This window comes from Juglans regia, chromosome 10 (assembly GCF_001411555.2).
Source record: "Juglans regia cultivar Chandler chromosome 10, Walnut 2.0, whole genome shotgun sequence".
NCBI classification, from domain to species: domain Eukaryota; kingdom Viridiplantae; phylum Streptophyta; class Magnoliopsida; order Fagales; family Juglandaceae; genus Juglans; species Juglans regia.
In genome coordinates, this window is record NC_049910.1 from 31,224,003 (window position 1) to 31,250,355 (window position 26,353).

The 26,353-nt window shown below is 39.6% G+C and overlaps 2 protein-coding genes across 7 annotated transcripts; one reads left to right on the top strand and one right to left on the bottom strand.

The window, feature by feature from the left end:
* Positions 1–3,758: 3,758 nt before the first annotated feature.
* On the top strand, positions 3,759–9,614 carry LOC108985029 (transmembrane protein 234 homolog). 6 transcript variants are annotated; one of them, XM_035695334.1, is made up of 2 exons: positions 3,759–4,233; positions 9,539–9,614. In XM_035695334.1, exons 1-2 carry the CDS (start codon positions 3,861–3,863, stop codon positions 9,571–9,573), a joined length of 408 nt encoding a protein of 135 aa, XP_035551227.1. In that variant the 5' UTR covers positions 3,759–3,860; the 3' UTR covers positions 9,574–9,614. The 6 variants fall into 6 exon arrangements, with proteins under 6 accessions (XP_035551227.1, XP_018812713.1, XP_035551228.1 ...); XM_018957168.2 differs by lacking the exon at positions 9,539–9,614 and adding an exon at positions 5,950–6,416; XM_035695335.1 differs by lacking the exon at positions 9,539–9,614 and adding an exon at positions 5,347–5,626.
* Positions 6,896–9,996, bottom strand: LOC109015946 (aldehyde oxidase GLOX1-like). Its single transcript, XM_035695333.1, has 4 exons — positions 9,445–9,996; positions 9,101–9,261; positions 7,335–8,540; positions 6,896–7,199 (listed from the first exon to the last, which is right to left on the bottom strand). The coding sequence occupies exons 1-3, from the start codon at positions 9,916–9,918 to the stop codon at positions 7,373–7,375; spliced, it is 1,803 nt and encodes a 600-aa protein (XP_035551226.1). The 5' UTR covers positions 9,919–9,996; the 3' UTR covers positions 6,896–7,199; positions 7,335–7,372.
* Between the last annotated feature and the right edge of the window lie 16,357 nt (positions 9,997–26,353).

The following is a 26,353-nucleotide window of genomic DNA, read 5'->3' on the forward strand; positions in this document are numbered from 1 at the left end:
TTTTAAATATTTATTTCTCATTCAATATTTAATATATATTTTTATATATCATGCCAATTTTTACAAAACTCAAAATTTGTTGCCCTTGATGTATCGGGCAACAATTATTTATCATTGATCATTGATGCTGAGATTCATTTTAACGAATAAATCTTGAAAATACTATTAAGAAAGGAAATGAAGCATCCTTGCCATCGTGCTAAAGTAATATTTTTTTTTCGTCACCATCTATATGAAAAAATGAAAACTGAGTATCTCGCAATTAGAAACCGTCAAAGCATATCGATGTAGAAATGATTGGCTAAAATGGAAAGAATCAATTCAAGGAGAATTGATATCATTAGCAAAATGAAATTATTTGGATCTGTAGCCCTAACACCTGAAGATGTGATGCATTTAGGATATAAGTGGGTATCTGTACGTAAACGTAACGAGAAAAATGAAATTGTAAGATACAAAGTACAACTTGTTGCACAATATTTCTCGCATAAATTTGTTATTGATTATAAAGAAACATATTCTCTTGTAGTGGATGTAATTATATTTAGATTTTTTATTAGCTTGATAATCACAAAAAGTCTGGATATGCATTTAATGGATATTGTTACAACATATTTATATGGATCACTAGATAATGATATATAATATATATATGAGAATCCCAGAAGAATATAAAATGTCTGAAACATGTAATTCAAAATCCCGAAGTATTCATCTTATCAGGCTACAAAGATCTTTATATGGGTTAAAGCAATATGTGCGCATGTGATACAATCGTCTCAATGAACATCTAATAAAAGAAGGATTCGAAAATAATCTTATTTGTCCATATGTTTTCATTAAGAAAACATATTATAGATTTACTATTATTATAGTATATGTAGATGATTTAAATCTTGTTAGGATTTCATAAGAACTTATAAAAACCGTCACTTATTTAAAAATTGATTTTGAAATGAAAGATATTGGAAAAATAAGATTTTGTCTTGATCTACAAATTGAACAATTTTCAAATAGAAATCTTGTCCATCAATAAACATATACAGAAAAATTCATGAAGCACTTTTACATGGACAAAACTTATCTTTTAAGTACTCCAATGGTTGTCCTGTCATTTGATGTGAAAATGACCCCTTTTGCTCTCAAGAGACTGTGAATATATTTTTGGTCTTGAAATACCATATGTGAGTACAATTGGTACATTAGTGAATCTTACAAATCGCACATGATCAGATATTGCATTCAATCAACTTAATAGCAAGATATAATTATGCACTAACTCCAAGGCATTAGAATGGTGTCATATGCTATGCTCTTTGTGGAACAGTTGACATGCGATTATCTTATTCAAAAAGGTCCAATTATTAATTAATTGGTTATACAGACTCGAATTACCTTTTCGATTTGTATAAAGGAAGCTCACAAACATGATACTTATTCACTTGTGGCGGTACTTCTATTTCATGAAGATTTGTCAAACAAATCTTAATTGCTACTTCTTTTAATCAGTCAAAGATTATTGCGATTTATGAAGCAAGCTAATGATGCATTTGGTTAAGATTAGTAATTCAACACATTTGAGAAAAGTGTAGTTTATCCACCATTAAAGATAGTCCAACAACATTATATGAAGATAATGTTGCTTGAATCACACAAGTCAAGAAAGGCTATATCGAAGGTGATAGAACTAAACATATTTCATCAAAGATCTTTTATAAACATGGGTTTCAGAAGAGCAGTGATATTGATGTCAAACAAATACAATCGTGTGATAATTTAGCAGATATATTCACTAAAGTATTACCAACTGCAATATTTAAGAAGTTGGTACACAACATTGGAATACGTCAATTCAAGAATCTTTCATTATAAACTACTGAAGTTCTACATACTTTTGAGAAAGAGAAAATAATCATACATATTGTATTCTTTCTCATCCGCTAAGGTTTTTTCCACTAGGTTTTCCTTTGTAAGATTTTAGCGTAGTAATCCTAAAACATTCCAAGGTATACAATAAAATTGTACTATTTTTCCTTTGCATTGTTTTTTTTTTTTCCATCAAGTTTTTCCTTGGCAAAGTTTTAACGAGTTATGTTCTTTGTATATGGTCATCCAAGGGGGAGTGTTATAACTGTATACATGAAATTGGTGGATGACCATTTAGATTCTATCGCTTAAAATTAACGTCCATTAATGTATCAACTCTACTCTTGGAATTCCTAAATTTTACAATCTATCTCATTAATTCATATATCACAATTTCATATTTCTTATCCTCGTATGCCTATAAAATTGTGTTTTTGATGTCTTAATGATCATTTGTATAACATAAGAAATTAGAAATGAATGATATTGAGTACATGAACAACTAAGTTTATATTGTAATATTTCTATTCTCTTATTATTTCTTTTTAATTTCACAATAAGATTAATTTTTTATTTTTTTTTTATTTTGAGTTTTTAAAGTTCAGTATATTTTTACATTAAAAAGAAATACAATTGCAATTTGACGTTTTACTGTTAAGTTAGATAGACAAATTTGTAAAAAAATGAACAACTCTCAGATTTGTTAAAATGGAAGGAATTATTACTAAAAAGAAAAAATTACATAGAAAGCAAAATTCTCCAATTTGAAAAAAGCACATGAAATTAGTAGCCAGACCTTTCAAAAATTTATTCCACTATTTCGAGAAGGGTTGTTCACCCGACCTGAATTTGAAATATTTAGACTCGACCTGAATGTGAACACTTCCGAAAAGAGAATTCCGCAACCGCTTCTGTTACTCGATTACTCGACCCAATTATTTTCAGGTTTTCCTTTTATTTAATCAAGAAAAAAAAAGAAGATAAAATGTAAAAAACTACAGAAGTGAAGAAAAGAGAAACAATGTTCTAGCCAAATCAGGAAAATAAGAACACAAGCCTTGTTCTTGAAAAGATGAGATTTTGAGTTTTCCAAAAAAGTCTAGATCTGTTGGGACCAGTGGAGGGAGGGCTAATGTTCGTGGCTTCCATGCACCTTGATCTGTTTGAGTTTCATTTTTTTTTTCTCGCTTTGAACCCAACTAGTTGCAGAGGACCAGGACACAAAGCAATAGGTTGTTGAGAGACCCAGATTTCAAAACTGAGAAGATACGAAATCGGATTTGCAAAATTATTGGCTTTATCGGTTGTAATTCCAGTTCTTTCGACAGAGAGATATTATCTTCCAAGGATACATTCTCTATCTTCTTTGTCATCCCAATTCTTTCGGCATGGGAGATACTTCCAAGGATGGTGATACTCAAGAGCTCTCTGATCGGTGATTTTGACTACTTCTTCAGGCTTGCATCTAAGAAAGCATGGTTGGTCTCATTAGGGTTTTTTCGGGTAATGGGTAATAATTGATAAGAAGCTAAACGGGTGTGGAAATTCCGTTTCCGACTTTGAATACAAACGGTTCAGGTTTTCGGTTCGGGTGATTTCGGAAAAATCGACTAGGTCGGGTAAGCGGGCTTTTTGTTCACCTCTAAATTTTCGAGTGAAGCAATCTTTCTCTAGAAAAACAAAGTCGAAAATCTTAAACTCATTTTTGTATTCTCAATTTATCTCAATTCTTCTAATCTCATCTCATCTCATCATTATAATTTTTTTAAATTTTTATATAAAATATAATATAAATAATTTAATTTTTTTAAATTTTAAAATAATAATAATATTAAAAATAATATTTTGATCGACCCATCTAAAACCATAATCAAACAGGCGTAAAATAGAACTTTGATCCAATGTTGCAACGAGCGCGTGCTTTGAACAAGAAAATGTGATTCAGTACGTACACTCGGCCGCAGTGTAGAGCAAAAGAGGGAGCGCAACGGTCAATGATCGGAGACGTAGAGAAAATGGTCGCAGTGGGCCTCGTCTGGGGCGCCACCAACGCCATCATGCGCCGCGGTGCGCTCCTCTGGGACCAGGCGCTCGAATCTACTTCGAGACCACCACCAGAAAGCCACCCATCCAAGCTCCACCACAAATTCCTCGCTTCCCTCAAGAACTGGCTCACCCTCCTCTCGATCTGGCAGTATTCCGTCCCCTTCTTGATCAATCTCTCAGCCTCCGCTACTTTCTTCGCTATTCTGGGACAAACTCCCATCTCTCTAACTGTGCCTGTCACCAACGCCACGACGTTTGCCGCCACGGCTGTGTTCGGGATGCTGCTGGGGGAGAAGACCCGCGTCGGCCACGCTTTGCTTGGTACGGGTCTGATTGTTCTCGGTGTTTGGCTTTGTATTACGTGATGACTTTTTGTGATATTTAGCTAACCCTGTTGGTCTACTAGATTGAGGAAAAGAAAATGAAATGGAATGAATTAAACGGATTTTCGTGATCCATATTTTATCTTTGAATCCCTTTGTGGTTTTTTGCTTTGTTGGGTATTTTGGTTATTGTCATGGGCATTTGGCTTTGTGCAGTAGGATAGAATTTGTGAATTGAACTATGAATTTCATATATTCTTGGAGATTACTTTTGAAATATGGGTTTGTGCTTGTAACATTTATTTTAGCTGGTACCTAGAAGTCGTTATGTTGACTGGTTGCCGTTTAATCTCATTATCTGCCTGGTTGCCTGGTAAGATTAGGAAATGACAATGAAAAGGATCCTGGAAGCTATGCTCTTTATTGATTTGGTTGTAGAAGGTAAAATAGCATTCCTAGCCATCTTCTTCAGATTTTAGATCATTATTATGCCCTCGGATTCTATCCCAAGATTTTGTTGATGGTAAAAAACCGTATTCTTCCAAATATTTAGATATATAACGGGCAATGTTGCTCTTTAGTTTCCATATATTTCAGTCTCCGAGATTTGCTAGGAGGAATGGAGGCCAAACTTGGTTCCTTTAGGTACAATTTCACGGAGAAGAGGGAGAGGCTGCTATCAGCAAAAGGGATACTTGGAGGCTTTATCCCCCCATAGGAGCAATTTTCCTTCTGAATTGGTCTCTTCACTTTCCAAATGACAAGTTCTACTTTAACCATCTTTCCTTCAACTTGGTCGTTTTTTAGGTGGGGAAGGGGGAGGGGGCCGGGAGGGGTGTGACTCTCATGTGGTTCTTAATTGTGCTAATTTTAGTCTCCAATTATGCCCATTATTTCTTCATCTATTCTTGACTTTCTTCTTATTTCTGGCTATCAATTTTATGGGCATTTTTACCTTGTTCAAAAACGAACTGAGGCATATGCATTTTTTATTCCTTACACAGGGTGGGTACGCATACTTTGAGTACGAATCTTCATTGTTTAAATGTAAGGGTCTTATGGTGTTTGAGGCCTAACAAAATGCGCTTTTCTCGAATTTGATATGTAGCAGAGGCCGGACTACAATATCTATACTAGCAAAGCCAGCCTAAGTGTGCTTTGCACAGCTATAAATTTCTGTCTTTGGGATTTGTATTCAAATACTGGCGTTGGCGTACTTCAGATTTTTTAGTTTGAAAAACTCTATCTCCCAGAGCATCCGTGCCACTGAGCAACCATTATATCCAAGTGGTCTTGTGGAACCCTGCTTTCAAAATTTGGTTGTCATAAAGTGAGTGGTTGCATTTGTTTTGGGAGCATAGCTCCATTCAATATAATTATTCCCATTCTATTACAGAATTCTAGCATTTTGTTACATTCTATTGTCTAGTCTGAACAATGAATTATTTCCAAAATTTGAGCCTCTTGCTTGCAAATTGACTTTGTTCTTGCTGGTGATGGTATTTGGGGGCTAATAGACGCAGTCCATTTATACAGGCACCAAGAAGATAGCTTCTAGAATTAGCAAAGCTTTGTGTAATATGATAAGAAGGGTGACTGATAGTGTCATATTAATTTCTTATCGTGCAGCTAACATGGCTGATGAAAGTCTATATAAGCATTTGTACGCTCACCTCAACTATGAAAAGTATTCATCTGGGACTGTTTTTTTCAGGTCTTCCTAGGAAACCGAGTGGATGTTATTGACCATGTTGAGATTCTTCATCAACCTGTAGCACTTAAGGCATATCGTTTGAACAGTGAGATGAGATGATTTGTAAATAGTAGTGAAATGATTTGTAAAAATTAGTGAAGTAGTTTGAGTTAATATGTTTTATGAGAACCCCTAGGGGTTGGCTTAAATGGTAAAAGCCTTGGGTTTGAGAGTATGTTCCCCCTTGAGTGCAAACAATCTCTAGGGTCATTGGACTGATGGATTTTTTCCTTAAATTACCCAAGGTGTACTTGCGGGAAAGTCTTTGTCGAGGGCCTATGCACTCCCGAGATTAGTCGAGAAGCTGTTCTGGACACCCGGTGCCATTAAAAAAGAAATATTTTATGAGATTTTGGGAAATGAGAGAGAAAAAGTTAAATAAAAATATTATAAAGTTGTAATATTATTTGAATATTATTTGAATATAATTTGTTAATATTATTTTTGTTTTGAGATTTGAAAAAGTTGAATTGTTTTTTGTATTTTATATTGAAGTTTGAAAAAATTATAATGATTAGATAAAAAAGTTAAAAATTTGAAATTGAATTTTTTTTTGTATTTGTGGTGTTTGGAAATTAGAATGTGATTGAATGAAATGAGATGGGATAGATAATTAATAAGTTGAGATGAGATAGATACTTAATAAGTTGAGATGACTTTGCTACATTGTCATGAATTCCTTAAGCATGTGAGATGCATGTATGCTTGTGATTTGTTCAAAGGACACATGTCATTTTTGTAGATATGTAAAAGGAAACTAATTCCTTCGGCCCAATGGGGAGGAAAACTTTGCCCAACACTCTGACACCTTAGATAAGGTAAGTAATCATGTCAATCCAGAAAGACAGGATTTGCAATGAAGCTCAATAGAAATAACAAACATAATATGCATATAATAAGCTTACATCTTTATCCAAGAAGACACACACACTAACCTATTCCCTTTAAAAGGGATATTGAAATTACAACTTCTACTAAGTTTAGAGCACAATTTAACTATTCTATTTGATCTTAGGTTCAAAAGTAACTTGACTCCTTTAAAACAAAGGACTAAATATACAATCTCAATGACGAGCAAGAACAGAGTAATTGCGACAAAACTATGAACTCAACGTATCTTTGATATTCAACCTTCGTGATGTATGTACGCCTAAACATCATCAAAAGCTGTAACCATCATAAAATTGCACCTATTCCTTCTCACTATATTCCTACAAAAACATCGAATAGCATACAGAACCCTATAAATAATCAACAGCTGAATGAATATCAATGAAAGCTATCACAACGGAAGCTTGTTCATAAGGACCCGCATTGCACGACTTGGCATGTACACGATGTTCTACCTTGTATGCAGAAGGAAAAAGTCTTCGAATCAGAGGGTCTACTTGATTTGCACCCACATTCCCTTGCTCGGCAACCCACGATGGACCACAAAGAGTAGGTAGAACCCCGGAGGAGCAACCACCCCTGTAGGCGGCGCTGTGACGTTAACTTGATGGCTACCACCAGAAACCTGGAGCACATCAACCTTGACCAGCTCAAGCAGTCTTTGATTCATGGAATAGCCGTGCGTTGTAAAAGGTGGTGCATAAATGGTCACCATGATGTCTTCCTTAATCACTAGCGCTTCATTACTCTTAAATTGCACCGAGAACATTTTTCCATACAACAAAGATGCTTCCGAGGACTCGACCAAGATCTCCGGCCTCTTTATAGCCAATGCAGGGTCCAAGTATGGCGGCGAGAACTTCTCTATCCTCATCTCAGTTGGGTACTTGGCTGTGAAATTATAACCCGCATTGGGATTGCTACCTCCTACTAAAACTTTCCCATCAGGAAGCAGAGCCGAGGCTGAATGGTACATTCGGGGAATTGTAGTAGGCGCAAGCTCCATAAATCTTTGGTCTTGCGGCTTGTCGGGACTGTAAAGTACTGGAGTAAGGTTCGGATCGTCTGCGGAGTACCAAGCCGCCGTACCAACCTTCGCGCCATTGAGAATCAGAAGGTCTCCGTTGGGGAGATTCAGCATGTCGCCCATGACACGACTTGAAGGCATGGTTTCTTTAATCCACTTGGCATCAGGGTTTGTGATCTGAAGCCTGTTGCAGTCTTGAAGTGCTTGCGTGAAGTTTCCCTTTTGAGCCAAAGTATAGGCGTCGGGCTTCGCACCACCGCAAACGATAACCTCGACCGGGATGAGCTCAGGGTTTTGGACATGGAGTTTTATAGGGAGGAGTGCGGACATCCCGGACGCCGGGTAGTTGCGGGAGCCGCCATCCAAGACGGGGAACTCGCGAACAATCGTGTTGGTCTGTGGGTTGAGGAGAACCGAGCGATGGTTGGCGAAGATGAAGAAATTTCCATCGGTGGAAAGGTGGACGAAAGGGTAGAGATTGTTCTCGTCCAAATCAGTGGTTTCGTTGAGAAAAGGAAACTTGATGGCTTCGCTATTGGAATCTCCTTCCCGCGGAACGTACTCGTAGCTGAACGACCTTCGGCCTCCTACAAGAATGAAACTGCCGTTGGCCAGTCTTGCTTGTGTTGCGTACCTTTAGGCAAAGCACAAAAAGGTTAATTATTTGCTTGAGAAGGCCCGTTATAAATTTATTATTCGTCTCATGATTCGCTGAAAATGAAAAACAAGTCATAAAAGTATTCATGATTCATCAAATAAAGTAAAATAATAATTGATATTCTTCTAAAATTATCGATTGAAGCCTCTAAATTTGTATATATCTACTAATGAGATTATTATGTATCAGCGACTATTCACTTTTACACCCTAACCTTGTAAGTCTTTTATAGAATGTGAGGATATTTTTCATAGGATATAGACATGTTTTTCGTAGGGCGCAAGGTGTAGAATTGTGAATAAGAAATTTTCATCTAGCAATACCATTTCGGTGCAGCAAAGTAAGAGATAATTAGTTTTAGTCGATAAGTTTGGAAGAAGAACGATTGTCGTGTTACTTCTGATGAATACTTCTATAACTTTGTCTTTCATTTTCAACGAAACCCTATTTCTTATATATATTCCAAAAACGAAAGAAACTCTAATTTCTTATCCAAATTTCTGCATAAAAGCATGCGCGCGCGCGCGCACACATACCATCTTAGATCTGCCAGTGCAGTTGGGTATTCTTTCCAATCACAGTCGAGGCAGGGACGCAAGTATCTAACAGTTTTTGCTCCATCTAACCAACCACCAGTCCCAACAAAGGTACCATCGGCTGCAAGCCCTCCTGATGAGCACCATGGATCCCCCTCAACCTGTCTCAATTATTAAGTTCATTAATTAAACAAACAAATCATACCATTTTAGAACAAAAACTACGTACATATATACAAACGTAGTACGTACTACTCGATGAATATATATATATATATATATATATATATATATATATTATAAGTTTACTAAATCATGTGGAACTTTGAGATTTATTGATGAACCTTGAGTGGTCTTATTTTTGCTGTGTCAATATCAAACTCAACTGCATGAGACCAGCAATCTTGTAACTCAGCTCCACTTCTTTCGTCCTTATAGGGAATGCATTCTCCGTTGGGCAATTTAATCGTTGACATGTGGAATGCAGTGGCATCGTACATTATAACCTTATTGTTGGGAAGTATATTTATGTGCATGGCGTTGGCGCCCGAGTCGCTAGAAAACAGCTCCCACAACCCATTGAAAGCTGTCTCGGGAGAAGCAGGATTTTCCTGATCAGGAGATGCAAAGTGATCATGAGTACTAGTACTGGATGATCTTCCTGTTAAAGGGTTTGGGATTGGGATTCCAGGAAGCTTTGGCTCCCTCAACTTTCTATGAACCTTCAGGCCGGGTCCTCCTCCAGATGAAGGGTGGGCGGAAATTGCAAGAAACAGAGGAAGCATGATCAAGAGGGATAGAAGTCGCAAGGCCGCCATTAATTAGAGATGATGATTAAATGTTGATTCTCAATGGTTAGCTCCAAGTCCAAGAATGTTGAATTAAAACCGAAATGCAGGCATGCATGCCATGAGTGGCCCAGTGCTTTGTGGTTTCTTCTTGACCTTCTTTTCCTCTCCATCTCTCTTTGGAAATTAAGAATCATATGTAATGAGTCAAAGCTTGCCAAAATTAGTGTTTGGTTGCCCCTTGTTTAGAGGAAACTCTCCTGATGGTTTTGGTAGATGTAATTAATTACTGGCAGAACGAGGCCTACATAGGTCAGTCCCACAAGAATCACAGATAAAAACTACTGTTGCACCAATAATTTTTTTTTTTTTTAGAGAAAAGATACTTCATATTAAAATCTCAAGAGAGATAACTGTGAATACAATGAGGATAATCCTCTACATGAATTGAGTCCTCAGATAAATCTAGAGAACTTTTTGCCAAACAATGTGCCACTGTGTTGGCTTGTCTTGGAACGTGTCTAATAGACCAAGAATTGTAAGTGCCTAATAGTTTCTTGATATCTTGATAAATGAAACCCACCGTGCTCCAGTCTTCAGCTCCACCAGTTATGCCATATACCACTTGTTTTGAGTTCCCTTCGAAAATGACATATTTCAGACCAAGTTCAATACCAAATTGTATTGCTCGCAAGGTAGCTAAAGCTTCTCCCAAGAGTGGATCAGGAAAGGAATTACAAGGGCTTCTGAGAGTTGCTATCACGAGAGCCAGCCAATCTCTAATTGACACCCCTATACCCTCCCTGCAATTAGTCTTGTCAATGGCTGGGTCCTAGTTTAATTTGTAGAAATTGTTTGGAGGCTTGCACCACCTAACTGTCCGTTGAATCTGAGGACATGTCCTCTGCTGGTTCATTTCAATCATTTCCAAGTCAGTAATGCTAGAGGAGACCAGTTTTAAAACCTGTTGGGGGGAGGCGAATTTGGACTCAAAAATGAACTTGTTCCTTCTGAACCAAATTTCCTAAGCTGTGATAGCTAATTTAGTATGATCCTCTCGTGGAAGTGTGGATAGGAGGTTTGAAAGTAACTCATAAAAGGGTGCCTCCTCAGTTTTACTTTTCTGTATTCTCCTTGAGCTAATACTCCAAACATGCTGAGCAGCTTTACACATCCATAGAACATGGGATACAGTTTCTGGATGAAGCAAACATATGGGGCACAATGGTGAGTCAATGATCTTCCTTTTGTGCAAGTTAACTCTGGTGGGAAGGATTTCCTTAGCTGATCTCCAGAGAAACATTTTAATTTTGTTAGGCACTTTAAGCTTCCATAATCGATTCCAAAGGGCCTCATGTTTGGAAGTATCTGAAGTTTGTCCCTTACTGATATCATTCATAGAAACTTGAAGATGGTAAGCTGATTTAACTGTGAAGATCCCGTTCTTAGTACACCTCCAAACCTGCTTATCATTGCTGTTGCAAGGACTAACATGAATTCTGGAAATAATAGCAGCCTCTTCAGGAGTGAAAACATTTTGAACCAGATGCATATTCCACGAGTGGGTTTCTTGATCAATGAGAGAGTTAACAGTAGCTTCAGGACACAGTACCTTGGGTGGGGACTGAGACTTGTAAGATGTTGGAATAGGCAGCCATCTATCTGACCATATTTTCACTTTGTTCCCATTACCAATTTTCCATATAAGGCCCTCATAGAGTAATTGTCTACCTGTTGTAATACTCTTCCACACAAGGGAGTCATCCCTTCTGACTCTAGCTGAGGAGAAGTCCATAAATGGAAAATATTTAGCTTTTAGAACTCGAGAGGCCAGTGATTGATTCTTAGTAATGATCCTCCACCCTTGCTTAGCTAGAAGAGCCTTATTGAAATCTTCAAAATCTCGAAACCCCAAACCCCCAACCTGTTTTCCTTTTCCAAGACCTTTCCAATTTAGCCAATGCATCTTAGAATTCTGGTTTTTGATACCCCACCAAAAGGATTGCATTAGTTTGTTAAATGCCTTTTGGAATTAGAAAAATGCCCATGCAGTATGTAGGAATGGATTGTATGACTGACTTCAGCAAGACTTCTTTACCTGCTCGGGAAAGCATGTTAGTTTTCCAGCTGCTCATTTGAGCTTTGATTCTGTCAAGGATTGGAAAGAAGGCCCTTGATTTACTCCTTCCTATGTAAGAGGGCAATCCCAAGTATCTTTCAAAAGGCCCCGAGGCTTTAATTCCAGCAGTAGATAGTATAGAACTTTGGGTCTCTTGCCTTGTGTTTTTACTAAAAAAGATTGAAGACTTCTCAAGGTTTAGTCTTTAACCTGAAGTTGATTCATACAAAGAAATGATGTTATGTAGCCTGTTCCATTCCTGCAACTGTGCTTTACAAAAAACCAGACTATCATTTGCAAAAAAGAGGTGGTTAACAGACAAAGAGCCTCTAGTAATTGGGAAGCCAGATATTAGTCCCTTTTGTTCAGATTGATTCAGTGCATAAGTGAGAACTTCTGAGCATAGAATAAACAGGTATGGTGAGAGTGGATCTCCTTGACGAATACCCCTCGAGGGCTTGAATGAAGGCTGAGGTGAACCATTGAGAAGAATAGAATAAGAAATCGTGCTAATGCACTACATGACCAGCTCAATCCACTCCTTGACAAACCCCATCCTTTGAAGCACTTGCTGTACAAAAGACCACTCTAGCCTATCATATGCCTTGCTCATATCTAGCTGGAGTGCCATGAAAGCTTCTTTGTGATTCTTTCTTCTATTTTGCATTGAATGCAAGACTTCATATGCCACGATTGTGTTATCAGAGATCATCCTCCCTGGAACAAAGGCACTTTGGGTGTCTGAGATTAGAAGAGGCAGAATGGATTTAAGCCTATTTGCCATAACCTTTGCAATGAGTTTGTAGAAAACATTGCAAAGGCTTATGGGCCTATAGTCTGAAACAAGCGAATGGAGTTTCTTCTTGGGGATAAGGGTGATAAAAGTATGGTTGATTGATTGGAAATTTGACTTGGTATTAAGGAATTCTAGAGCAGCAGCAACCACATCATCACTAACAATATGCCAGTGGTTTTGGAAGAAAATAGCAGGGAATCCATCTGGTCCCGGGGAGCCCAGAGGATTCATATGAAAAATGGCTAACTCAATCTCCTCTCTTGAGTAAGCTTTTGTTAGGGAAGAATTCATCTCTTGCGTGATCGTTGGTCTGAAGTTTTCCAATAGAGAATCAGGGCTTGTAGGGTTGGAGGTAGTAAAGAGATCTCTAAAAGTTGATTGGAATTCACATCCAATCTCATCCGAATTTGTCAAGTTCTGTCCCAGACCAGTTTGGAGTTTTTGTATCAAATTTTTTTGTTTTCTAATCGATGCACATTTGTGAAAAAATTTGGTGTTCCTATCACCATCTTTGAGCCATTTCTGTTTGGCTCTTTGCCTCCACTTAAGGTCCATTGCCTCTAAAGACACATCCAATTCCTTCCGAACAATTCGAATCTAGTCATTATCCATCTCAGAGTTGGAAGCTTGCAAAGATCTCAATAGTTCAGTTTTGGTATCTAACTCTTGTTGATGAGAATTTCTAATCAAAGTATACCACTCTCTCAATTGGAATCTGCATCTCTCAAGTCCCCTTCTAGTGACCTCTGCCTTGGAACCCGATTGTAGTGAGCCTTGCCAAGCCCTTTTAATCACAAACTCACATTCCTCCTGCTTGGCCCACGAAGCTTCATATCTAAAAACTCTTTTGTTTCTGATAAAAGAGGGAGTAAATGAGGAATTGGATATGAGAAGAGGGTTGTAATCAGAACAAATGGTAGGTAGGATGGAAACTGAATTAGAATAAAAAAGGTCCTGCCATGCACTGTTTGCTAATCCTCTATCCAGTCTTTCTTTTGTGAAGTTAGGACCCTCACGGTTATTGCACCATGTAAAAAGGGATCCCTCAAAGCCTATATCGCCAAGTCCACAGTAGGCAAGGGTCTGTCTGAATGCTTCCATTTGATTAAAAGGTTTGGGAGGGCCACCTCTCTTTTCACCATGGGAAGTAATCTCATTAAAGTCTCCCATGCACAGCCATAGAGTATCTGGGTTCACTTTTAATAGTCTTAGAAGGTTCCAACTTTCTTTTCTTTTTACAGTAATAGATTGACCATAAAAACCCGTGATAATGAAAGAATTTCCATCATTTTCCATTTGAACTCTGAGAGATATATGGCTAAGGGAGTAGGACAATAGATTGGCAGATGTTTCTTGTTTCCAGAAAAAAGCTAGGCCACCACTTCGACCTATGCAATCCACTATGAAACTGCACCCAAATCCTAGCTTGTTTCTAATGAACTCCATTTGTTCTCTTTTACATTTTTTTCTATTAAAAAAATCAAAGATGGGGACTTAACTCTCACCAAAAGGTGGAGTTCTCTAACTGTCCGAGAGTTCTCAACCCCTCGGCAGTTCCAACATAAGGTGATCATGGAGATGGGCAGTGCTGTTGAACAGCCACTGCCAAAGTGTGTTTGAGTCTTTTTGAAGATCTCGTGGGTTTAACTGTCGAGCCATTGATTCTTTTTTTCCTTTTGGTGGTTGCATTTCTAGCATAGGGGTTGGACAAGCTTGACACATCATTCAAACCTGTCTTTCCACGTGCTCTTCTTTTCCAGTTTGACAAAAAGGGAGATTTTGTTTATAACTTTTGGTCTAAAGGGGAGTACAGAAGAGGAGGACCTACTTGGTAAGTGTCTGCTATGAGGGTCATATTGGTGTCCATACACAATGAGTCTGCTACGAGGGTCATATTGGTGTCCATACACAACGAGTCCATACACAACGAGTCTGCTACGAGTGTCTGCTACGAGGGTCATATTACCGTGAGAATGAGGGTAACACCCTGGTTCTCACGGTGGGGTTGTGAAATTCGAGAAGGAACTTGTTTCTTCCTAAATCTTTGAAAGTGATCCCACCTTCACCATTCCATAGCCTAGTCATTGTTGCTTTGAATGCTCATTTATTCACTTCTCTGTCTGCAGCTACCAGTGCAACAAGGCATGAGTTGCTAATATCCTGAGAAAACGTAATTTCCTCTTCCGTTAGGTAGTATTCTTGTTGTTCCTCTTCCGTAAGCTTGAGGCCCTTACAAAGATGAGAAATCTCCTCCTCCATGAGTGTAAGATCAACTGAGACAAAACCAACCTCTATGTATCGAGGAGATACCAGAGACAAAACTCTATGTTCCTAGGAAGCATAGAGAGAAAACCCCATCTGCTCAAGAGAGAGGGGACCCCGTTGCACCAATAAATTGATCTCCTATCATGCACTCATTCTGCCGGGTCTCGACTCCCTCTAGCTAGCTAGCTTCTTTCTCTCCACATTTAGAATATTAATGTGCAATATGCAACATGCAGTGTATTAAAAGTGAAATTGTAGAAGTTGTATGATATAATCATGGGTTGAATTAAGCTTTTCTTCAAGGGAAAAAAAAAATCTTATTATAAATTAAGGTTTTACAAATTGGAAAGTTGTCTTACATGCGCGCACATGTACATACACATATATACATGCAATATCTCTACACTAATATTTTCGTTGATGACCATTTGATATATGTGCAGCTTCTTAAATGGATCCTCTTAATTAATTGCACAAAGCATACTAAATTCAATTAGCCAAATTTAAGGCTCTCTTTAGATGTTAAGAGTATCTCAAAATATTTGAGAATATCTATAAATAGTAATGAGTTAATATATTTGAATCAGTTTTGTGTAAGAGAATGAATCTTATTGAGATTATTTGGATGTATAAAGTAAGTTGACTTCTGAGATATGTTTAACTTTTTATGAAAAATTGAAAAAGTGACAGGTCTCATCAATGATTGATATGCTATTATAGTGATAAAATAATTATTTTATTTATATGTATTACTAATAAATAACATATATTACGAGGAAGTTCCTCCAATACATTCAAAAATTAATTTTCCATATTTTTTATCGTCAAGTTTATTTAATTCAAATTTTCTGAAAATATTAAATATTATCCATTACGGAGACAACATTCTCATGCCCCATATTAAATTGATAATTTTTTACATACTCAAAATAACAATTACCCACAATTTAATAAAGGAAAATGATAGTATATATGAGTACTAAATATGCCCACCAAATATGTCCACTCAGATATTTTTATTTATTTATTTTTAATGATTAAAGAAGTGATTATTAGTGAATTTTTATTTTTTTTTAATTTTTTTTCTTAATAATTAAAAATGTTTAAAAAATACTTAAAAGAACAATAAAATAAAAATAAAAAAACTCATTTATACCAAAGTACAAATGGGTGAGTACATTGCATGCTAACATTGTCCTCTAACAGAATGGCATCCACTATTATTTCATGGGTAGGTCTACGCTCACTGCTGGGAGCTCCCGCTAATGCATTATGTGTTTTTTTTTTTATTTATTTTTTTTACATGATTTTTTAAATATTTTCTAAAAAAGAAAAAAATTCACAACATTATTAAAAAACACTTACTTAATCACAAAGTTAAAAAAAAAAAAAAAACTTAAAAAAAAAAATTACCAGCAAGAGCCCCCAACGATAAGCATAGCATTTTCCTTATTTCACACTTACAAAAAAGGTAAGTGAGGGATCTTGTCCCCTTGCCCTCTGCCATGCCCCAGTGACTCAGTGGGGGGTCTTGCAGAATTTACGGAATTTACAAAAAAGAGCGGTGCTATTCGGGGTCACTCCGATGCCAAAATCAATGAAGAATCATTGTGTGATGGGAAAAGCTTAAAAAACTAGAGAATGGTGAAAGGGTTTAAAGAGCCTTCCCATGGGAGGGATGGCTGTTATTTATACCTAGTTTGGTGATTCGACTGTTGAGGGAGACCATGGTGTGTTAGGTCGTACCTGAGTCAGGTTTGCTACCACTCCCGACCTTGTTTGCGTGTCAGGTCACGACTCAGATTGCCAAAGGAGATCATGGCGTGTCAGGTCGTGCTTGGGCCAAACTTGCTACCACCATTATGCTGTGGCAGGGTGTCAAGTCGTGGTGGTGCCGTCCTATGGCACCTCTGGTAGCATGTTGTTGAGTGCCGAGTTCTCTGACACGCATTGAGTGTGGCGTGTCTCGGGCTTGGCTTGCCCACGATAGGACACGCCCAGTCGCCTGCATCCGTCAGCGGTGGTCTATACTGTACCTTATGGTAGGGTTCGGTAGGTTATCGAGCCTCGAGGCGATCACTGCCCTGTGGTGGGATTCTAGGTGCCTGAGCTTGGTGACGAAGCCTTTCTGGATGGGCCCACGACCCTGGGCTCGATACACGATTTCTTGGTCTGGGCTTCTAGCTTGCTTTGGATTTTTGCCTGAGGGGCCTGAGGTCTCCACAACTTGACCTCTTTGGGCCTAGGCACCTCTCTCGAAGGGGTCCTCCTCACAATACTCTGTGAATTCCTATAAAAAAAACGTGGTGGGAATTCAAAATGGCTCCCAGTAATGGAATCGCCCGTCAGTCCCTCAATATTACATGTTCGGCTCCTATCGATTTGAGTTCCCGAGGCAACTTGTCCCTACTACCCTTTTGTCTTCTGTCATTAATGAGCCATCCATTATTCGAGTTTTTGAGGCCATATGTTCATCTCCTACCGATTTGGATTCCCAAGGCCAATTAATGAGTCGTCCGTTTCGTCCCTCGACAGTTGATTGGACGTGCTGGCTGTCCTTCTCTCCACGTTCTAGGAGGCCCAAATAGGTCAAACTGTGGAGACCCTAGGCCACTCAGGCGAAAACCTAGAGCAGGCCAGAAGCCCAAATCGGGAAGTCGCTACCGAGCCCACGGCCGCGTGCCCATCCAGAAAGGCTTCGACACCGAGCTCGGGCACCTAGAATCCCACAAAAGGGCAGTGATCTCCTCGGAGCTCGATAACCTACCAAGCCCTGCCATAAGGTACAATATGGACTATCGCTGATGGACACAGGTGGTTGGGCGAGTTTGACTGTGGGCACGCCAGGCTTGAGACACACTGCACTCAATGCGTGTTAGGGCACCCAACGCGCAACGTTGTGCTACCAGAGGTACCATAGGACGGCATGACCACGACTTGACACCCAGCCCAAATAGAATGTTGGCAATAGGTCTGGCCCAAGCACGACCTGACATGCTACGATCTCCTTTGGTAGTCTGAGCCGTGACCTGACACACCAACGTGACAGGGAGTGGTAGCATACCTGACAAAGGTACGACCTGACACACCGCGGTCCCCCTCAGCTGTCGGGTCCCCAAAGCATGTGTAAATAACATCCATCCCTCCCATGGGAAGGCTCTCTAAACCCTTTCACCATTCTCTCTAGTTTCTTAAGTTTTGATACCCAATTTCTCAAGTTCCTCTTATACTTCTTCCAAGACATTTTGCAATTCATCATATGAAGGATTTTCAATATTGTCAAGATCTGTTACCTTTATGTCATCTTTAGCCATAAGACAAAGATTTGCAGATTCTCCATTACTTGCTTCGATGTCTAAGCTACTTGAATCATCATCCCATGTAGCTTTCATTACTTTCTTGCCCTTGTTTCGATCTTTATTTAGTAGAGGACAATCCGCTTTGATATGTGTCCAGGTTTATTGCATTTGCTACAAGTTAAAGAGTTATTTTTATCTGTATCTTTTTTAGAAAACTTTTTGAAGGATTTCCTTAAAGGAGCTTTATTTCTCTTTATGGGTCTTTTAACTCTCATTGTTATCATCGCAACTTCTTCATCTTTGTCACCACTTTCCTCATCTTTATCACTTTCACTTTCATGCGGAATAGCTTTAAGTGCCAAGCTCTTCTTTGCCTTTCATTCTTTTTCTCTTCTTTTCAATGTGTACTCATGGGTGGTAAATGACCCCGATGGGTTCATTTACTTCGAGTTTCTTGAGGTCTCTAACTTCAAGAATCGCCGTCACTTTTGATTCCCAGTGTTTTGACAGAGAGTTGAGAATTTTTCTTACTATCTCCACGTTGGAATAGACTTTGCTGAGAGCTGTCAAGCTGTTTATGATGTTAGTAAAATGAGTATATATACTAGAAATATATTTATCATCATTCATTTTAAACATTTCATATTCATGAGTAAGAATATAAATTTTTGATTCATTGACTTGCGAAATTCCTTCATAAGTAACTTCCAAGTTATCCCAAATTTCATTTGCCATCTTGCAAGTCATTATTCTATTGAACTCATTTCCATTGAGAGAATTATATAGGCGATTTATAGCCATTGAATTCAATGTTGTAATTCTATCGTCTTCACGATCGAACTTTTCTTTTTCCTTTTTGACCTTTAATCCATCAACAACTTTTGTTGGAATATAAGGTCCATTTATAACGTATATCCAAATTTCTCGATCTTGAGATTGAAAGAAAATTCTCATTTTAGTTTTACAGAATGTGTAATTGTCTCCATAAAATAGTGGATGCCGACTGCTAGATTGGCCTTCACCAAATGTAGCTGCAATGTTAGCCATACGATCTTAACTCAAAAGATAGTTAATCTAATAAAAGAGCCCTCGCTCTGATACCACTTGTTATCCAGATGACTAAACAAGAGGGGGTGCATTGGGTTGTATTTAAAAATTAACAATTTTAAACCCAATGCAAAATATAAAATATGAGCAAAATACAAAGCACCAGTAAATGTAAGGAGTAAGGATAAGAGAGAAGCAAACTTAGTATTTTAACGAGGTCCAGCCCCACTGCCTACATCCTCGCCTCAAGCTATCAATTAAGGATTCCCAAATTTACTATTCAGCATTCTTCAGGTAGAGATAGAAACCTATTATACCTTTGAGCTGTACTGCTATAAAGAATCCATGTAGAACACATTCTATACTTGCAATCACCTTACACGTGGTGATTTAACTATTCCCTATGTAGAACCCCTTCTACACACACAAGGGTTATACAAACTATTTTACTGATACAAGAGTTGATAGTAGATAGTTTATTAGAAAGCACTCCTTAATGAGTGGAATAAGAACAATACATCGCAAACTATATCTCTTTCAAAATGAATAAGGGTTAAGCCTCAATGCTTAGAGAAGAAAGATTAGAAGTTTTGAATGGATGTTGTAAAACTTGCAATTGATGTATGTGTATGTGCTCTTGTTGTTGTATATTTTGAAGATCTCAAATGAGCTATTTATAGGCATATGAGACTTCATTTTCAAATTTTAAAAAATTTACATTTCAAAAAGGATCACCACTTACCTTTCAAAATTTTCAAATAAAAGTTTTACTTTTCACAATTGTCAAAGATAACATCATTCACTATTAAAAATTTTCAAATCAAAATTTTACTCTTTGTAATTGTCAAAGATATTTACTTTTCAAAATTTTCAAATCAAAGTTTTACTTTTCGTAATTGTCAAAGACAACATCATTTACTTTCCAAAATTTTCAAATAAAAAAGTATCATGTGAAAATGACAATCAATCATCTTTCAAATTTTCAAAATTCAAACTTTTAATCATATCATGCACTGTGAAAGATGACACAATCAATCATCTTTCAAAAAATTTAAATTTCAAACTTTTAATTTTCAAATATGTCATGCAAATGGGGAAAATTTAATTTGATGTTTTATGATAAAAAATTAATTTTGAGCCTTATTCCAATTTTGAATTTTATCAAGAGATGCACAAAATTATTCTAAGAGCTTTTTCATTTGCGAGTTTTCCCTTTCTTGCTCATGTTTGGTTCATTGATGTGTTTGGCTTCATTGTGTAAACAATTGAGCTTGAGATTTCTTTATGCTTGAATTCATTTGTTTTCATCAAAATCCATATGTAGATATGTAATTATATGAAACTTGAAACCTTGGGTTCAACAGTCGTCCTTCCCACCCGCCCAAGTTTCGACAACCCAAACCACCACCATAAAAGCCACTACCAGGGCACGACCCATAATACCACAAATACAACCACTTAAATCCAACTGATAAATGAAATAAATATCCAAAACCCAACTACGACATAGAGATAGAGACATACTTAGAGCAAGGAGGCTGAGGTCGACATAGAGAGGAAGAGAGAGAGAGAGACAACGACGAATGATGGGGGTCTGAGACATTGAGGCTGAGAGAGGAAGAGAGACTGAGAGGGAGACAAAAGAAAGAGAGACGTTACTGGGAGGAAGGCTTCGGGTTTTCAACAAAACTTAACAAGCAACGATCTAGTTTTGGGGAGACTAGGGACTGTGAGTCTAGAGAAAAAGACATCGTTTTTTTTAAAAAAAAAAGAATGCTAAGATAAAACAAAGTCATTTTGGAGAGTAACTCGTTTATGGTTCCCAAAACTATGTTGTTTTGTTAAAGAAAACAGCTAGAGCCCCACTCTTGGCTCCTAATTAAGCATTTTTCTCTTCCACCCATATGTGCACTCACGCGCACTCACCCACACACACGCCCACGTGTCCATTCACTCACCCACACATGCTCTCTCTCTTACACACACATCGACTTGCGCGCACACACACACACACACACACACACCTACACGTGCACACACACGCACTCACACACTCACTCATACGCGCACTCAAACACATACACACCTACAAGCAAAATAACATGCCCAAACACACATGCACACAAACATGCCGCCCACACACAATGGCACATCCAAACGAACACACGCCGCACACACGGGCACACTCCACCCCACACGAACAACACACACTGTAACGCCCGTCCTTGTGGTGAGACTTTTTATAAAAGATTTTAAGAAATGATGACGGGAATTACCCTTCTATTTAAATTTTTTACTTGCATAGCCAGAGTGCAAGACTCTACGTTTATAAAATAAAAAGTGTTTTGGTAATAAAAGATGTTTACAGCGGAAAACATCAATTTTAACAAATAAAAGGTCTCTCGTACAATTAAAACCCATGCCTAGACTTCCGTGCTCTTCCCCATGGGCCGTGTCCATCCGGACGCGTACTTCATTCAGTTCCTATGGGGGAGGGGCATGTATAGAAACTAAAATGAGTCGAAAACCTTAAGCATTACTTCATACGATTAAAATATAACAACATAGGTTTTCATTCATGCATTCATCATTCCATACATACTATACGTGCATGCATACATGCTTACGTGCTTACGTGCGTTCATTTGAAAACGTAACTGGATGGGATTTTTCTTTTTAAAAAAGGGCATTCTTTTCGTAAAACGTGTCTTCCGTTAGTGTCTTCATTTCTTCAAGACTCCGTGCTTTCATTCGTGCATGCATACATTCTTTCTTATCACTTTTATTGGCTAGTGCACACTGTTACGCACCGCGTGCTAGGGTTAGCGGCCCTATGGCCAATGGATTCGCCCGTGGCCGCGGGTTGGAATCCCATTCCGTTAGGGTGCAGCACTGGGTGCACTACTAGTACTACTACCCTTCATTGCAGTTTGCCGATTCATTCATTGGGTACCCATTTTCATTCATTTATATGGCCGTTACGTATTTTCATACATTTCATGCTTTCATTTATGTCAGCTCTGAAAAGCTCGAGCTTTCATTCTTTTCTTATCTTTCATTCAACATGTCCTTTCATGAGAAAACATTCATTTTCATGAGAAAATATCGTTTTATGAGAAAAGCATCGTTTTAGGATCATAAAATATCAGTTTGTTGATTTTCTTGAAAATACATACAATAGATACACCGTATAGTCATCCATTCACATGAGTACAATTAATACTTTGGGTGCGTAAACAAGGGCTGCCAAGGAGGGGCCGTTACATACGTATACTTTTGAACACTTAGCATTTTCTTTCATAAAGCGTCTTTCGTGTCTTTTTCGTAAAGCATTTTAAATGAAAAGTTTTTCGTCTTTGTTTTCTTGTATTTTAGAAAACTCTAGAAGGGTATGAACGTAACACTTACCTGGACTCCATGCTACTTGCATATCATGCAGTCCATTTATGCGCTTGTCAGATGGCAACCTACATGTATACACATAACCTTAACGCCATTCTCTATCTAATGCATAAGCAACTTAAACTATAAATAGAGCTACACTTCACTTATAGCACTCTCCTTCTATTCCGTGTTCTTACGTGTCTTTTACTATGCTAAGACCTTCGGTGACCATTACAGTCACTATCTCTTTCAACCTTAATGTTCTACTTCGAGTGCTTACTCTTTAAGGCGAATCCATGAGATTAAGACACTAAGACTTCTGTCTCATTCTTCTCATTAACCACGTTCCGACGCATGACTCAGACCGACTAAGTCACGCATCCCATCCTTAGACAATATACACTTGTCACTATCTTCATGCACCTTAGTCTATACTAATTCTCATTCCCATCCATACAAGCCACACAGCTCTAAGCCTACTCTGAGACTTAAGCACTGTGTAATTATGCTCAGGACGGATTACCCATTACATATGGTGAGTCCGTCCGGTTCATGTGTCTAACCAGATTACACACGTACCTTACCCATTTATCACTTGAGACCAACATATAACACATTGATCACCTACTTGTATAAACAAGCATCATACTCTAATACCAACCTTCTCTTAATCTGGCTAGCATGATTCTTCATGCTATCCGTCCCTTTTGACAGTTCATCCCAACACTTAACGCGACAAGACTCCGTTCACAACTACGTCTTATGTCACGTCATATAGCTCGAGACTACTCCCAAGCTACACCGTGACCTTTTCGCGTCACCTAACATCCTGCTACGTCAACTCCTAACTCATCGTGAGTACTCTTCCTTAGGGCTGCAACCCGACCAAACCGTTTAATATTTGGGCCCGACCCGACCCGACCCGACCCGACCCGACCCGTATAAACATGGATGAATATCGGTTCGACCCGACCTGTTGTCGGGTCAACCCGTTATCAGTTTTTCTTGTGCTGAAACTTCGGTGTTCGCATTCATGAGTCCTAAATGTGGTAAGTTTGCTGCTGAAATTGCCAAACCCAAGATCGTCGAGCCGCTTGAGAGTCCCAGAGGCCTATAGAGAAGCAAGAGAGATGGAGGACAAGGAGAAGACGGAAGAAGAACAAGAATCGAAGGAGAAAGACTCATCACACTAAGGAGCAAGAATCGAAGAAACCGCTTGAAGATGCTCTCACCCACCTTCTTAACTTGGGAATAGCTTTCTCTTTTTCTCTAGGCTTAGGCTTTCACAGGAGCCAAAACAAGAATCGAACGAAATATAAGACACAATTCCATCATTTTCCAGCCAAAACCCTATACTTGTCCCTTCTAGTAAAGTTCGTGCACTCAAACCCTAGCGTAGCAGCCAAGATCCTTTGCACATAATTTACAACATCATGGGAACTTTTCCCAGAGGAACATGTCGCTTTTATTGGTAACTGGTTCAAGAACGTTACCTCATAGATAGGCCTAGGGTTCATGAAGAAGAAAATCGGGTCCAGTGTTTTCCATCCCCGAGCCATGATTTTCTCTGCATCCGTCTCCCGAATTCGTGTTAACCTAACAGTGGGTATTGGCGACAGGATCTCAGTTAATCGAAGGAGAAGATGGAAGAGGAGCAAGAATTAACAGAGGTAATGAGAGAGGCTGAGAGCTAGGGTGTGATTTGAGTGATTTTAGGCGGGTTGAAACCGACATTTTACGGGTTCGACCCGAAAATACTTTTCACCCGTATTTATCAGTCGGGTCGGGTCGGTTCATTCGGGTGGGTCGGGTCTGCGGTTTTTCTGCACAGCCCTACTCTTCCTCATGTACTTCCGTCACATCGTGACATCACGTCACATTCCCGTTATGCCATTCTTACACTAACACCTCACCCATCGCAAGCACGACTATCAATAGTCATGTCACTTCGTGACATTTCCTAGTCATGCTTCCGTTGCGCACTCTTACACTCGTTCCGCTACTTCACTCATACTCCTAGCCATAAGTCCAACAAAGTGACATTGGTCACCTCAGACTACAGGCTACACCATAACTACTTCGGGACACTGTTCCATAGTTCTCATCACTACTCACCATGCCCTACGCTCATCAACCACTCAGCCATCCTTATCTCTGCCACACGCCACACAGTGTATCGCGGCACCTCATGGAGTACACTCTACGCATACTCCCTTTTCACATGCTACGCCACATCACCACTTTAGCGTACACACCATATGGTGCACTAATCCACCACATGGAGTTCATTCCGCATGTACTCCCTTCACATACGTCACGCTGCACAGAGTACACTCAGCGTGTACTCTTCCCACTCCACACACACCACGTCACCATTACAATACATACCCCAACACCAACTTCATAGCACACTACACAGATATGCCCAACACTTCACAGTGCACTGCACAGCATAACACATCTCCTTCCAACACAACGAACCCCATAATACTAACAACACAGTCCACAACCTAACTAATCAATATCTAACATAAATAACGAGGGAGAGAAAGTTATACCATCGGCAGGATAACCCATGCGTTGCTCGCTGACCGTCACGGTCGATGACGTCGGAAGGGTCTTACGTGGCGGTTAGCCATGTACAGTGGCTGTTTTGGCCATTGGGGGTGGCTAGAGTTGCCGGTCAAGGTGTATGAGGGTCAGGTTGTGCTCCTGGAGTGGTGGTGTCGTGGTGGTGCTGAGGTGGCACACGTCGGAGACACGATTGCTCGTGGAGGAGCTAAGGCCATGGGTCTCCAATAGGGGAAATCGGAGGGAGGCTAGGCTGGTCGTGGGCTGGCCATGGGAGGCTGAGGGGTTGCTGGTGGAGCTCGTGGTGGAGTTGGGGTGGCGCCAAGGTGGCTGGAGGGCGGCGGATCTAAGCCAACGGGTGGAAAGGAGCCGTGGGAGAGAGTGAGCATACATGGGTGGCAGATCGAGGCCAAGAGTGGTCGGGATGGCTCGGTGGTGGCCTGAAGAGGCTGGAGATGGTGGTCACACGCCGTGGGTAGCGGCGTATGGTGGTGGAGGGAAGAGAACTCGTGTGTGAGGAGAGGAAAGGCCCGTGTGGTGCAGGGAGGCTATGGGTCTCGGGTCAGGTGGAGGAGGAAGGGGGAGGCTAGGAGGTGCCTGTGGTGGTGTCCGGTGGCCAGGGTGGCCGCGCATGGCTGCGCTAGGGACGTGCACAATGAACCCGTGCATGGAGAAAGCCACAAACGTGCATGGGAGGAAGGTGGCTGCTTGGAAGGGGTTGAGCTCGCTGGAGGGTGATGGCCGGTGGGAGGCGAAGTCGCCATGGAGGTGGTGGAGTCGTTGGATGACGCACGGCGACGCAGCAACGTGAAGCCTGTTCGGGCTGTGCACTGCCGATGGGGAGGAAGAGAGAGCGTGAGAGAGAGAGACTGGTGTGGGGAGGCTGGCCGGAGGGAGGTGGAGCTGGTGGTGGCGACGGTGAGGTCTAGCGGCGCCGGGCTGAGCTATGGAAGAATTGGGCATGGGGGTGGAATCGTGCAGTGC

Excerpts from the sequence above, each read along its gene's own strand:
- LOC108985029 (XM_018957167.2), top strand. The coding sequence starts at position 3,861 with ATGATCGGAGACGTAGAGAAAATGGTCGCAGTGGGCCTCGTCTGGGGC. Across the intron at positions 4,234-4,618 it reads CGTCGGCCACGCTTTGCTTG|GAAATGACAATGAAAAGGAT; the intron begins GTACGGGTCTGA and ends TGGTAAGATTAG.
- LOC109015946 (XM_035695333.1), bottom strand. The coding sequence starts at position 9,918 with ATGGCGGCCTTGCGACTTCTATCCCTCTTGATCATGCTTCCTCTGTTT. Across the intron at positions 9,262-9,444 it reads CAAAAATAAGACCACTCAAG|GTTGAGGGGGATCCATGGTG; the intron begins GTTCATCAATAA and ends TAATTGAGACAG. Across the intron at positions 8,541-9,100 it reads GCACTGGCAGATCTAAGATG|GTACGCAACACAAGCAAGAC; the intron begins GTATGTGTGCGC and ends CTTTGCCTAAAG.